The 15,985-nt window shown below is 42.8% G+C and overlaps 1 protein-coding gene across 1 annotated transcript in view; it reads right to left on the minus strand.

The window, feature by feature from the left end:
- LOC112219953 (paralemmin-2) overlaps window positions 1–15,985 on the minus strand; it is a 90,378-nt gene that overhangs the window by 612 nt on the left and 73,781 nt on the right. Inside the window, exons 5-9 of the mRNA XM_042302786.1 lie at window positions 9,309–9,423; window positions 6,029–6,047; window positions 3,856–3,996; window positions 2,127–2,455; window positions 1–1,839 (exon numbers count right to left, since the gene is read on the minus strand). The exon at window positions 1–1,839 is cut by the window's left edge and continues 612 nt beyond it. Coding sequence (XP_042158720.1) covers window positions 1,459–1,839; window positions 2,127–2,455; window positions 3,856–3,996; window positions 6,029–6,047; window positions 9,309–9,423 — 985 coding nt within the window. The 3' untranslated portion in view covers window positions 1–1,458. The remainder of the gene's footprint in view (window positions 1,840–2,126; window positions 2,456–3,855; window positions 3,997–6,028; window positions 6,048–9,308; window positions 9,424–15,985) is intronic.

A 15,985-nucleotide genomic window follows, 5' to 3' on the forward strand; every position in this document is an offset into this window, starting at 1 on the left:
AACCTGGTAGTTCCCTCCTGTACTCTGATTGTTCCCTCCTATACTCTGGTAGTTCCCTCCTATACTCTGATACCCTGGTAGAGTTCCCTCCTATACTCTGATACACTTGTAGTTCCCTCCTATACTCTGGTAGTTCCCTCCTATACTCTGGTAGTTCCCTCCTATACTCTGATAGCCTGGTAGTTCCCTCCTATACTCTGATAGCCTGGTAGTTCCCTCCTATACTCTGATACCCTGGTAGTTCCCTCCTATACTCTGGTAGTTCCCTCCTATACTCTGATACCCTGGTAGTTCCCTCCTATACTCTGGTAGTTCCCTCCTATACTCTGGTAGTTCCCTCCTATACTCTGATTGTTCCCTCCTGTACTCTGTCATGGTTCGGATGATGTACAGTGCCTATCATTAATTATGATAACTGTTCATGGTTCTTACAGTACAGACAGAAGATTATAAGTAATGCCCTTCTCAGGATATATCCCAAATGGCACCCTATTCCCTATATAGTGCACTACTTTAGACCAGAGCCCTATTTCTTATATAGTGCACTACTTTAGACCAGAGCCCTATTCCCTATATAGTGCACTACGTTTTACACAAATCCTCACATAAAACATATTTGGTGTTGTTTCAAGGTCAGGGCCTCTCTACCCTCAAGGATCTGGTCAAAAGCACTGTGTTACATGGGGAATAAGGTGCAGTTTGGGATGGGCCCCTAGTCTGTGGGATATCCATCCAGTCAGTCTTTGCTTGAATGAGGCAACTAGACAGATGGGTGTGGATATCAACCTATACTGTAACATACTATATATCTGTATGTGCAGGTCTACTTTCTGTTGTTTTTAGGAGTGCCAGATAGAGAGTCATCTGATCCAGGTCTTTAACACCAAACATTCCTTGGTCAGGTTTTAAAGGATTGTGTTATAACCTATTTCTTATAGACCAAATGTAATGTGAATAAAATGAAACTAGTGGCAAACCCAACCCTGTGCTGCTCTGGTAGGAATGGTGGTGTGTTGTCCTTGCTCTGGGGTAAAGTTTCCTCTAGGTACAGATCTAGGATCAGCTTCCCCTCATCCAATCCTGACCTTCATCTGTAGTCGTAAAAATCTAAAACTGACCCTTTATTTGGGGCAACTTCAACTTCCACCGTTGTCCTACTGAAGGGAGTGACAGAGTGCCTTTACTTTCCTGGGGGGGAGCATCGTCAGGATAAAGGTCAGACACAGGCTCACAAAGGTGGGTCAAAGGTCAGAGTTAAAAAGAATGATGTCAATGCAGCCAAGTTCCAGGCGTCAGAGGGTAGGTTCTGTTAGTAGCCGTGAGGAGGAATAGGAGGAGGAGGAGGAAGAGGGTTTAGGGAGGAGGGAGATCAGAGCCTTGATTAACCAATGAGCTCCTCCCTCCCTGCAGTCCCAAGAGTAACAGAGAGTTGTGGGTAGTGTAGTTAAAGTAATGAGGTCACATGATAGTACAGCAGTGGCAGCGCTCTTTCTTCTCTATACCTGCTGGGGAGGGGAGTTCCTTGGTGGCCGTGGCAGAGCTCTCGTCCTTCCCCTCCGACGACAGTTCGGTGGTGTCGCTGAGCGGCCGGGAGCCGGACACCAGGTCGGCGGCGTTGCCGTCGATTACGGAGTAACCGTCTGTCACCGTTTTCTCCCGTAGCGACTTCTCATCGTCCTCATCGATCAGGACGATCTCAGCCTTGATGGTGCCGTCGAATCCCAGCAGCCTCTTGGTCTCATCCTGGTCGTCTACATTATGATTGCCCATGAAGATCATCGTGATCGGCTTCTCTGCCGTAGCCTGGGGAGCCTCCAGCACCTCACCCCCGTATATCACCTCCCGGCAGGGTGGAGGCTGGGTGGTGACGGGGGCGCTTGGAGCGTGGGGCTGGGGCATCTTGTGGGCCGTGGTGGCAGAGCTAGGGACAGCTGGGGGTAGTGATGGGGGCGCTTGGAGCGTGGGGCTGGGGCATCTTGTGGGCCGTGGTGGCAGAGCTAGGGACAGCTGGGGGGTGGTGATGGGGGCGCTTGGAGCGTGGGGCTGGGGCATCTTGTGGGCCGTGGTGGCAGAGCTAGGGACAGCTGGGGGGTAGTGTAGGGGGTGTAGTTGGTAGGGAGGTCAGCGGAGTGGTCAATGGACTTGGGGGAGGTTTTGGGGTCATCAGCGTCGGCGGGGTTGACAGTGACCTTAGCCTTGCCTCCCTGAGCACAGCCGGTGGTCGCCCCGACCCGCTTCATCAGCTCATCCACCTGTTGGGAGCTCCAGTGGTGAACCCCATTGTCCAGGGTAGAGGACCCCCCCGAGCGGACCTCATAGACAACATTCCGGCCGTCGTCGAAAACCTTGACCCCGCAGTCAGGCACTTCATCAGGGCTGACGGAAGACGCTGACAGGATCCTGGTGTCCCCTGTCTTTCTGTCCTTCTCCACATTGATCTCCATGGCGTACATCGCTGGATAAAAGACAGACAGACAGGTGGACGGACGGACGGAGGGAGGGAGGGGGAGGGAGAGAAAGAAGATATCATGTTACTATTATAGTACATCTCTGGGTGACAGTATCATAGATTTGAAGTACAGTTTTGCTACCTCTGTAGTCAAACAATTTCGTATAAATCGGAAAATTAGTGAGGTTGAATTTGGTCATTTGAGTTGCCTTTTTCACCTGCATTTTAAAAGACAGGTTAAAATCAGATACCACCTGCAGCATCTCCCCTGACACTTAGACATCTGGCTCAGTAGCATCAGATACCACCTGGAGCTTCTCCCCTGACACATAGACATCTGGAACAGTAGCATCAGATACCACCTGCAGCTTCTCCCCTGACACACAGACATCTGGCTCAGTAGCATCAGATACCACCTGGAGCTTCTGACACATAGACACACAGACCTGGACACATAGACAGCTTCTCCCCACAGACATCTGGCTCAGTAGCATCAGATACCACCTGCAGCTTCTCCCCCTGACACACAGACATCTGGCTCAGTAGCATCAGATACCACCTGCAGCTTCTCCCCTGACACATAGACATACAGACATCTGGCTCAGTAGCATCAGATACCACCTGCAGCTTCTCCCCTGACACATAGACACACAGACATCTGGTTCAGTAGCATCAGATACCACCTGCAGCTTCTCCCCTGACACATAGACACACAGACATCTGGCTCAGTAGCATCAGATACCACCTGCAGCTTCTCCCCTGACACATAGACACACAGACATCTGGCTCAGTAGCATCAGATACCACCTGCAGCTTCTCCCCTGACACATAGACACACAGACATCTGGCTCAGTAGCATCAGATACCACCTGCAGCTTCTCCCCTGACACATAGACACACAGACATCTGGCTCAGTAGCATCAGATACCACCTGCAGCTTCTCCCCTGACACATAGACACACAGACATCTGGCTCAGTAGCATCAGATACCACCTGCAGCTTCTCCCCCCTAGACACACAGACACACATAGACACACAGACATCTGGCTCAGTAGCATCAGATACCACCTGCAGCTTCTCCCCTGACACACAGACATCTGGCTCAGTAGCATCAGATACCACCTGCAGCTTCTCCCCTGACACATAGACACACAGACATCTGGTTCAGTAACATCAGTTGTCAACTTTGTGAAGAACATGCAGACAGTTTTTTCACATTGAGATTCAAACATGAATCACTGAGCCACTTTGTACCTTCCTATTGGTGAGTCTGTGGGTTGCCACATTGTACCTCCCTCACTCTCCGTTAGCTAGCTACTCCCGCTACCCCTCCCTGGTCCTAGTACTGTTCTCCCTTGGCTCCGGTCCAAACCTCACAACTCTTTCCTCCCCCACCCAGCACCTACCAGGTTTCTTTGGCTGCTCCCCAGAGGCAGGTGCTGTTGAGGCTGTGGCCTGATGAAGATAAGTGGTGGAGGAGTCTCTGATGTCTGGCTGCTGCTCGGGGAGCTGGTCGGGGAGCTGGGGTGAGGCGTTACTCACAGCATCTGGTTGGGGCGGAGAGCAGGAGAGGAAGTCAGACTGGACCCTCCCACCCTTGCACACACTCAATCTCTCTCTCTTTGTATCTGTCCCTTTCTTGCTCTCTCCCCCCTCTCTCTCCCTCTCTCCCTCTATTCCTCTCTCCCTCCCCCTCTATCTCTCTTCCCCTCTCTTCCCCTCTCTCCCCCTCTGTATCTCTCTATCTGTATCTCTCTCTCTGTATCTCTCTCTCTGTATCTCTCTCTCTCTCTCTCTCTCTCTCTCTCTCTCTCTCTCTCTCTCCCTCCCCCTCTGTATCTCTCTCTGTATCTCTCTCTCTCTATATATCTCTTCCCCCTCCCCCTCTGTATCTCTCTCTCTCTGTATCTCTCTATATATCTTCCCCCTCCCCCTCTGTATCTCTCTCTATCTCTCTTCCCCTCTCACCCCTCTGTATCTCTCTCTCTGTATCTCTCTCTATATCTTCCCCCTCCCCCTCTGTATCTCTCTCTATCTCTCTTCCCCTCTCACCCCTCTGTATCTCTCTCTCTGTATCTCTATATATCTTCCCCCTCCCCCTCTGTATCTCTCTCTCTCTATCTCTCTTCCCCCTCCCCCCTCTGTATCTCTCTCTGTATCTCTCTCTATATATATATCTCTTCCCCCTGTATCTCTCTCTCTCTCTGTATCTCTCTCTCTCTCTATATCTCTTCCCCCTGTATCTCTCTCTCTCTGTATCTCTCTCTCTCTCTGTATCTCTCTCTCTCTCTCTCTGTATCTCTCTCTATATATATATCTCTTCCCCCTCCCCCTCTGTATCTCTCTCTCTGTATTCCTCTCTCCCTCCCCCTCCCATGTATCTCCCTCCCTCTCCCCTCTCTCTCTCTGTAACTCTTTCTCTTCATTCCCCCAGCCCAGTGATACGTTCAGCAGAATGTGTAGAGAGGTGTATTATCGGGGATCAAAGCGGCCCTGGGTTGGGGGGGATTCCCTGTGAATAGGTGGATCAGGGTGAACAAAGTACAGGGCTACTGTCTTATGTTGGAGCACTCAATAGTACCGCTGAGGCAGGTGGGAAACGATCCAAGGGACAAATGTGGCAGAGAGAGAGAGAGAGAGAGAGAGAGACAGAGACAGAGACAGAGACAGAGAGTAGAGATAGTAGGGAGAGAGCAGAGAGAGACAGACAGACAGACAGACAGACAGACAGACAGACAGACAGACAGACAGACAGACAGACAGACAGACAGACAGACAGACAGACAGACAGACAGACAGACAGACAGACAGACAGACAGACAGAGAGTAGAGATCGTAGGGAGAGAGCAAAGAGAGACACGGAGAGAGTAGAGAGAGAGTAGAGAGAGAGTAGGGATTGAGAGTATAGAGTAGAGAGAGAGAGTAGAGAGAGAGAGTAGAGAGAGAGAGTAGAGAGAGGGGAGAGAGAGAGAGAGGGGGAGAGAGAGAGAGAGAGAGAGAGAGAGAGAGAGAGAGAGAGAGAGAGAGAGAGAGAGCAATATGCAGGCCACTGTTTTACAAAGCCCTGTAACAGCAAGGGGGAGTGTTTAAAAACCCAATTTTTATTTTATTTTATTTAACCTTTATTTAACTAGGCAAGTAACGTTAACAGCCAGTAGGACTGTGTGTGTGTGTGTGTGTGTGTGTGTGTGTGTGTGTGTGTGTGTGTGTGTGTGTAGTGTGTAGTGTGTAGAGGGACTGTGTGTGTAGTGTGTGTAGAGGGACTGTGTGTGTGTGGTGTGTGTGGTGTGGTGTGTACTGTGTGTAGTGTGTAGTGTGTAGTGTGTGTGTGTGTAGAAGGTATATCAGTGGCATGGAGCTGTTGATCATGAATGTATTTGAATAGCCATGGTAACCATCCAACACCACACTGTTTTGAGTGTTAAATTAGTGTTAAATGAGTGTTAAATGAGTGTTAAATTAGTGTTAATGTGTTAATGCTTCATTGTGCTTTCCTCTTGAATCATTTCAACACAACTAACGTCAATAAATCAACCTGACCAATAATGATCAACAGTATGTAAATCATATATCACTCACCATGCTCATTCTGGAGACTCTGGAGAGAAAAGAGACATGAAGAGACATGAAGAGACATGATGAGACATGATGAGACATAAAGAGACATGATGCGACATGATGAGACATGATGCGACATGATGAGACATGATGAGACATGGTGAGACATGAAGAGACATGATGCGACATGATGAGACATGATGAGACATGGTGAGACATGAAGAGACATGATGAGACATGATGAGACATAAAGAGACATGATGCGACATGATGAGACATGATGCGACATGATGAGACATGATGAGACATGGTGAGACATGAAGAGACATGATGCGATAAGACAAACATTTCTAAATGATTTGACAATTGCGTTACTGATTGTAAAGTGCTTTACCAATTACTGTAATCATTTCAACAATCAGTCAATCAATTGGAAAAGCACTTTACAATCAGTCAATCAATTGGTAAAACACTTTACAATCAGTCAATCAATTGGTAAAGCACGTTACAATCAGTCAATCAATTGGAAAAGCACTTTACAATCACTCAATCAATTGGTAAAGCACCAATAAAGTGCTTGACTGATTGTAAAGTGCTTGACTGATTGTATTGACAGTGCATTGAAGCTGAAATCTTTAAAGAAAAACTCCCACTTGTCAAGTATGACTTTATTGAGCTCATCTATTGGCAACTGGTCATTGAACTTACCATTACAATTATATTGGTTTGATACGAGATGTTTTTTCATATACAATTTTATCAACTAATACAAAACTAGAATATGAGCTAGGGTTCTACAGGTCTGCAGTTATATGATAGAGCAGTCTGTGGAGCGATCATTTAGTCACAGGAGTGCAGTTTGAGGATAGAGCAGTCTGTGGAGCGATCATTTAGTCACAGGACTGCAGTTCGAGGATAGAGCAGTCTGTGGAGCGATCATTTAGTCACAGGACTGCAGTTCGAGGATAGAGCAGTCTGTGGATCACAGGACTGCAGCGAGATCTGCGGAGCGATCATTTAGTCACAGGACTGATCATTTAGTCACAGGACTTGAGGATAGAGCAGTCTGTGGAGCGATCATTTAGTCACAGGACTGCAGTTCGAGGATAGAGCAGTCTGTGGAGCGATCATTTAGTCACAGGACTGCAGTTTGAGGATAGAGCAGTCTGTGGAGCGATCATTTAGTCACAGGACTGCAGTTTGAGGATAGAGCAGTCTGTGGAGCGATCATTTAGTCACAGGAGTGCAGTTTGAGGATAGAGCAGTCTGTGGAGCGATCATTTAGTCACAGGACTGCAGTTTGAGGATAGAGCAGTCTGTGGAGCAATCATTTAGTCACAGGACTGCAGTTTGAGGATAGAGCAGTCTGTGGAGCGATCATTTAGTCACAGGACTGCAGTTACAGTGCCTTGCGAAAGTATTCGGCCCCCTTGAACTTTGCGACCTTTTGCCACATTTCAGGCTTCAAACATAAAGATATAAAACTGTATTTTTTTGTGAAGAATCAACAACAAGTGGGACACAATCATGAAGTGGAGCAGTCGACATTTATCACAGGACTATTCCAAACAGTCTTTTTAACAAATCAAAAACTGAAAAATTGGGTGTGCAAAATTATTCAGCCACATTTCAGGCTTCAAACATAAAGATATAAAACTGTATTTTTTTAATACTTTGTAGTGCCACCTTTTGCTGTGATTACAGCTGTTAATACTTTGTAGTGCCACCTTTTGCTGTGATTACAGCTGTAAGGTATGTCTCTCTCAGTTTTGCACATCGAGAGACTGAAATTCTTTCCCATTCCTCCTTGCAAAACAGCTCGAGCTCAGTGAGGTTGGATGGAGAGCATTTGTGAACAGCAGGTTTCAGTTCTTTCCACAGATTCTCGATTGGATTCAGGTCTGGACTTTGACTTGGCCATTCTAACACCTGGATATGTTTATTTTTGAACCATTCCATTGTAGATTTTGCTTTATGTTTTGGATCATTGTCTTGTTGGAAGACAAATCTCCGTCCCAGTCTCAGGTCTTTTGCAGACTCCATCAGGTTTTCTTCCAGAATGGTCCTGTATTTAGCTCCATCCAACTTCCCATCAATTTTAACCATCTTCCCTGTCCCTGCTGAAGAAAAGCAGGCCCAAACCATGATGCTGCCACCACCATGTTTGACAGTGGGGATGGTGTGATCAGGGTGATGAGCTGTGTTGCTTTTACGCCAAACATAACGTTTTGCATTGTTGCCAAAAAGTTCAATTTTGGTTTCATCTGACCAGAGCACCTTCTTCCACATGTTTGGTGTGTCTCCCAGGTGGCTTGTGGCAAACTTTAAACGACACTTTTTATGGATATCTTTAAGAAATGGCTTTCTTCTTGCCACTCTTCCATAAAGGCCAGATTTGTGCAATATACGACTGATTGTTGTCCTATGGACAGAGTCTCCCACCTCAGCTGTAGATCTCTGCAGTTCATCCAGAGTGATCATGGGCCTCTTGGCTGCATCTCTGATCAGTCTTCTCCTTGTATGAGCTGAAAGTTTAGAGGGACGGCCAGGTCTTGGTAGATTTGCAGTGGTCTGATACTCCTTCCATTTCAATATTATCGCTTGCACAGTGCTCCTTGGGATGTTTAAAGCTTGGGAAATCTTTTTGTATCCAAATCCGGCTTTAAACTTCTTCACAACAGTATCTCGGACCTGCCTGGTGTGTTCCTTGTTCTTCATGATGCTCTCTGCGCTTTTAACGGACCTCTGAGACTATCACAGTGCAGGTGCATTTATACAGAGACTTGATTACACACAGGTGGATTGTATTTATCATCATTAGTCATTTAGGTCAACATTGGATCATTCAGAGATCCTCACTGAACTTCTGGAGAGAGTTTGCTGCACTGAAGGTAAAGGGGCTGAATAATTTTGCACGCCCAATTTTTCAGTTTTTGATTTGTTAAAAAAGTTTGAAATATCCAATAAATGTCGTTCCACTTCATGATTGTGTTCCACTTGTTGTTGATTCTTTACAAAAAAATACAGTTTTATATCTGTATGTTTGAAGCCTGAAATGTGGCAAAAGGTCGCAAAGTTCAAGGGGGCCGAAAACTTTCGCAAGGCACTGGATATGATAGAGCAGTCTGTGGAGTGTTCATGCAGTCACAGTTGGCTGAAACTATTAATGTTGTGTCCTAAACGGTACCCTAATCCCTAGGCTTCTGGTCCAAAAAGTGCACTATATAGGGAATAAGGTGCCATTTTGGACTTAGCCTTAAAGTGATATGTTGTGTCGGTAAATAGATGAACGCTCTCTTACTTTCTGTAGGTCTTCTATGGACCTCTCTGTCTCCCTCAGTCTCTCCCTGAGGGTCTGCTCTTTAGCTGAGATCTGACACTCCTCGCTCTCCAAAAGACCAATCTCTGACTCCAACCTAGAACGACAGAACAGGAAGAACAACACCTCTGTTAATACAGATCTATAATATAGAACGACAGAACAGGAAGAACATCACCTCTGTTAATACAGATCTATAATATAGAACGACAGAACAGGAAGAACATCACCTCTGTTAATACAGATCTATAATATAGAACGACAGAACAGGAAGAACATCACCTCTGTTAATACAGATCTATAATATAGAACGACAGAACAGGAAGAACATCACCTCTGTTAATACAGATCTATAATATAGAACGACAGAACAGGAAGAACATCACCTCTGTTAATACAGATCTATAATATAGAACGACAGAACAGGAAGAACATCACCTCTGTTAATACAGATCTACAATATAGAACGACAGAACAGGAAGAACATCACCTCTGTTAATACAGATCTATAATATAGAACGACAGAACAGGAAGAACATCACCTCTGTTAATACAGATCTACAATATAGAATGACAGAACAGGAAGAACATCACCTCTGTTAATACAGATCTATAATATAGAATGACAGAACAGGAAGAACATCACCTCTGTTAATACAGATCTACAATATAGAATGACAGAACAGCAACAGAACACATTCTCAGTTGCCTTGTCACTATCAGTAACACTGGACACAATTCATCAAAATACCGATCAATTAGATTCTTGTAGAAAACATCTTCCTGCCCTGAGTCCTGTAGAACACATCTACCTGCACTGAGTTCTGTAGAACACATCTACCTGCCCTGAGTCCTGTAGAACAAATCTCACTGCCCTGAGTCCTGTAGAACAAATCTCACTGCCCTGAGTCCTGTAGAACAAATATCTCTGCCCTGAGTCCTGTAGAACAAATCTACCTGCCCTGAGTCCTGTAGAACACATCTACCTGCCCTGAGTCCTGTAGAACACATCTACCTGCCCTGAGTCCTGTAGAACACATCTCACTGCCCTGAGTCCTGTAGAACACATCTCAGAACACAACTTCTCATTTACAATTGTGACCTGGCCAAGATAAAGCAATGCAGTTCGACACAGACAACAACACAGAGTTACACATGGAATACATGGGTATACATGCAGGGTGTATATAATGTGTATATATTGCGTATATAATGTATATATGATGTGTATATAATGTATATATAATGTGTATACATGCAGGGTGTATATAATGTATATATAATGTGTATATAATGTATATATAATGTGTATATAGTATATATATAATGTGTATATAATGTATATATAATGTGTATATAATGTATATATAATGTGTATACATGCAGGGTGTATATAATGTGTATATAATGTGTCTATAATGTGTCTATAACGTATATATAATGTATATATAACGTGTATATAATGTGTCTATAATCTATATATAATGTATATATAATGTGTATATAATGTGTATATAATGTATATGTAATGTATATATAATGTTTATACATGCAGGGTGTATATAATGTGTATATAATGTGTATATAATGTATATATAATGTGTACATAATGTGTATATAATGTTTATATAATGTATATATAATGTGTAATCATGCAGGGTGTATATAATGTGTATATAATGTGTATATAATGTATATATAATGTGTACATAATATGTACATAATGTGTATATAATGTATATATAATGTGTAATCATGCAGGGTGTAAATAATGTGTATATAATGTGTATATAATGTATATATAATGTGTACATAATGTGTATATAATGTATATATAATGTGTACATAATGTGTACATAATGTGTATATAATGTATGTATAATGTGTACATAATGTGTATATAATGTATATATAATGTATATATAATGTGTAATCATGCAGGGTGTATATAATGTGTATATAATGTATATATAATGTGTATTTAATGTGTATATAATGTATATATAATGTGTACATAATGTGTATATAATGTGTATATAATGTATATGTAATGTGTATACATGCAGGGTGTATATAATGTGTATATAATGTGTACATAATGTGTATATAATGTGTATATAATGTATATATAATGTGTAATCATGCAGGGTGTATATAATGTGTATATAATGTGTATATAATGTGTATATAATGTATATATAATGTGTATATAATGTATATATAATGTATATATAATGTGTAATCATGCAGGGTGTATATAATGTATATATAATGTGTACATAATGCGTATATAATGTGTACATAATGTGTATATAATGTATATACAATATGTATATAATGTGCATATAATGTGTATATAATGTATATATAATGTGTACATAATGTGTATATAATGTATATATAATGTGTATATAATGTGTACATAATGTGTATACAATGTGTATATAATGTGTATATAATTTGTATATAATGTGTACATAATGTGTATATAATGTGTATATAATGTGTATATAATGTATATATAATGTGTAATCATCCAGGGTGTATGTAATGTACATATAATGTGTATATAATGTGTATATAATGTATATATAATGTGTATATAATGTGTATATAATGTATATATAAGGTGTACATAATGTGTATATAATGTGTATATAATGTATATATAATGTGTATATAATGTGTATATAATGTGTACATAATGTGTATATAATGTATATATAATGTGTATATAATGTATATATAATGTGTACATAATGTATATATAATGTGTATATAATGTGTATATAATGTATATATAATATGTATATAATGTGTATATAATGTGTATATAATGTGTAATCATGCAGGGTGTATATAATGTGTATATAATGTGTACATAATGTGTATATAATGTGTATATAATGTACATATAATGTGTATATAATGTGTATATAATGTGTAAACATGCAGGGTGTACATAATGTGTATATAATGTGTATATAATGTGTAATCATGCAGGGTGTATATAATGTGTATATAATGTGTACATAATGTGTATATAATGTGTAAACATGCAGGGTGTACATACTATGCAGGTGATTGATTGTATCTGTCATGTTCAAAACTCTTGATCAAGTTCATGCTCTTAATTTTAGGTGCTCTTGTAACTGTACAGAACCTTGAATGTAATTAATCTGAACTGAGCAGGAACATCCTTGTAGCATAACACACACACACACACACACACACACACACACACACACACACACACACACACACACACACACACACACACACACACACACACTCACACACATTCCAGATTTCCCAGAGGGCCTGGATCTGGGTAATTCTTAATGCTGACAGCCAATCAGGAAGCAGCATTCGGAGGAATCCGCTCTGCCTCCTCCCTGGCCATTTCCAGCCATTGTTTAGTCCTGGAGGTTCTAGAACACCTCGGAGGTTCCATGGTCAGCCATAACAAAGACAAGGATGCTTCCCACGACATCAAAACTTATTCCACACTAATCCGTGAATACTGGAGAATAGACTATTGTCTCAACTACTTGACATCGATTGGCTTGTTGATATCTAGTCTGAATGGGAGGTTGTTGTGGGTTGTAGGCCGTGAACTTTCTCCACAGTGCTGTATTGTGAGGTAGTGGCCAGGGTTAATACAGTATCTGCCCTGTGGGACAAGGTGAAAAGTAGAGCACTATATAGGGAATAGCGATATAGGACATAACCCATATCAGCTGTCTTGTCTGTCATTACACCTGTCTCTCTGTCTTGTCTGTCATTACCCCTGTCTCACTGTCTGTCATTACCCCTGCCTCTCTGTCTGTCATGACACCTGTCTCTCTGTCTGTCATGACACCTGTCTCTCTGTCTGTCATTACACCTGTCTCTCTGTCTGTCATTACCCCTGCCTCTCTGTCTGTCATTACACCTGTCTCTCTGTCTGTCATTACCCCTGTCTCTCTGTCTTGTCTGTCATTAAACCTGTCTCTCTGTCTTGTCTGTCATTACACCTGTCTCTCTGTCTTGTCTGTCATTACACCTGTCTCTCTGTCTTGTCTGTCATTACACCTGTCTCTCTGTCTGTCATTACACCTGTCTCTCTGTCTGTCATTACACCTGTCTCTCTGTCTGTCATTACCACTGTCTCTCTGTCTGTCATTACACCTGTCTCTCTGTTTTTGTCTGTCATTAAACCTGTCTCTCTGTCTTGTCTGTCATTACCCCTGTCTCTCTGTTTTTGTCTGTCATTAAACCTGTCTCTCTGTCTTGTCTGTCATTACACCTGTCTCTCTGTCTGTCATTACCCCTGTCTCTCTGTCTGTCATTACCCCTGTCTCTCTGTCTGTCATTACACCTGTCTCTCTGTCTGTCATTACCCCTGTCTCTCTGTCTGTCATTACAGCTGTCTCTCTGTCTGTCATTACTCCTGTCTCTCTGTCTTGTCTGTCATTACACCTGTCTCTCTGTCATTACACCTGTCTCTCTGTCTTGTCTGTCATTACACCTGTCTCTCTGTCTGTCATTACCCCTGTCTCTCTGTCTGTCATTACACCTGTCTCTCTGTCTGTCATTACCCCTGTCTCTGTCTGTCATTACACCTGTCTCTCTGTCTTGTCTGTCATTACACCTGTCTCTCTGTCTTGTCTGTCTTTACACCTGTCTCTGTCTGTCATTACACCTGCGTCTCTGTCTGTCATTACCCCTGTCTCTCTGTCTGTCATTACACCTGTCTCTCTGTTTTTGTCTGTCATTAAACCTGTTTTTTTGTCTTGTCTGTCATTACCCCTGTCTCTCTGTCTTGTCTGTCATTACACCTGTCTCTCTGTCTGTCATTACACCTGTCTCTCTGTCTGTCATTACACCTGTCTCTCTGTCTGTCATTACCCCTGTCTCTCTGTCTGTCATTACCCCTGTCTCTGTCTGTCATTACACCTGTCTCTCTGTCTGTCATTACACCTGTCTCTCTGTCTGTCATTACACCTGTCTCTCTGTCTTGTCTGTCATTACACCTACATATGAGTGTCAAAAACCACAAAACTTACCACAAAAGGCAAAACATTCCATCATGGTATATAACATTTTCTGAATTTGACCATAATAAATTATCATTGTAATCATAAATTCACTCTAGATTGTCAGAGTGCGCTCTGGCAGTTCATAAATTCACTCTAGATTGTCAGAGTGCGCTCTGGCAGTTCATAAATTCACTCTAGATTGTCAGAGTGCACTCTGGCAGTTCATAAATTCACTCTAGATTGTCAGAGTGCACTCTGGCAGTTCATAAATTCACTCTAGATTGTCAGAGTGCACTCTGGCAGTTCATAAATTTACTCTAGATTGTCAGAGTGCACTCTGGCAGTTCATAAATTCACTCTAGATTGTCAGAGTGCACTCTGGCAGTTCATAAATTCACTCTAGATTGTCAGAGTGCACTCTGGCAGTTCATAAATTCACTCTAGATTGTCAGAGTGCACTCTGGCAGTTCATAAATTTACTCTAGATTGTCAGAGTGCACTCTGGCAGTTCATACATTCACTCTAGATTGTCAGAGTTCACTCTGGCAGTTCATAAATTCACTCTAGATTGTCAGAGTGCACTCTGGCAGTTCATAAATTCACTCTAGATTGTCAGAGTGCACTCTGGCAGTTCATAAATTCACTCTAGATTGTCAGAGTGCACTCTGGCAGTTGATAAATTCACTCTAGATTGTCAGAGTGCACTCTGGCAGTTGATAAATTCACTCTAGATTGTCAGAGTGCACTCTGGCAGTTCATAAATTCACTCTAGATTGTCAGAGTGCACTCTCGCAGTTCATACATTTACTCTAGATTGTCAGAGTGCACTCTGGCAGTTCATAAATTCACTCTAGATTGTCAGAGTGCACTCTGGCAGTTCATAAATTCACTCTAGATTGTCAGAGTGCACTCTGGCAGTTCATAAATTCACTCTAGATTGTCAGAGTGCACTCTGGCAGTTGATAAATTCACTCTAGATTGTCAGAGTGCACTCTGGCAGTTCATAAATTCACTCTAGATTGTCAGAGTGCACTCTGGCAGTTCATAAATTCACTCTAGATTGTCAGAGTGCACTCTGGCAGTTCATAAATTCACTCTAGATTGTCAGAGTGCACTCTGGCAGTTGATAAATTCACTCTAGATTGTCAGAGTGCACTCTGGCAGTTCATAAATTCACTCTAGATTGTCAGAGTGCACTCTGGCAGTTCATAAATTCACTCTAGATTGTCAGAGTGCACTCTGGCAGTTGATAAATTCAGAGCGTTCTAGGATTGTCAGTTAGTGAATCCAGAGTGTTTTGCTCTCGGAGCATTCAGAGCAACACTGGACTCTGGCCGAGGAGTCGAGTTGATCCGAGCGTTCTGACCTCACAACGGCAGTGTCACATCTTCTCTCGCTTCTCCTCCGGCGTTCTGACCTCACAACGGCTGTGTCACATCTTCTCCCGCTTCTCCTCCGGCATTCTGACTTCACAACGGCAGTGTCACATCTTCTCCCGCTTCTCCTCCGGCATTCTGACCTCTCAACGGCAGTGTCACATCTTCTCCCGCTTCTCCTCCGGCGTTCGACGTTGCCTGTATACTCATCACCGGTCCTGGGATCCATCATTATGCCCACCTCTTCGGAATAGCGTACGAA

This window comes from Oncorhynchus tshawytscha, linkage group LG20 (genome assembly GCF_018296145.1).
Source record: "Oncorhynchus tshawytscha isolate Ot180627B linkage group LG20, Otsh_v2.0, whole genome shotgun sequence".
Taxonomy (NCBI): domain Eukaryota; kingdom Metazoa; phylum Chordata; class Actinopteri; order Salmoniformes; family Salmonidae; genus Oncorhynchus; species Oncorhynchus tshawytscha.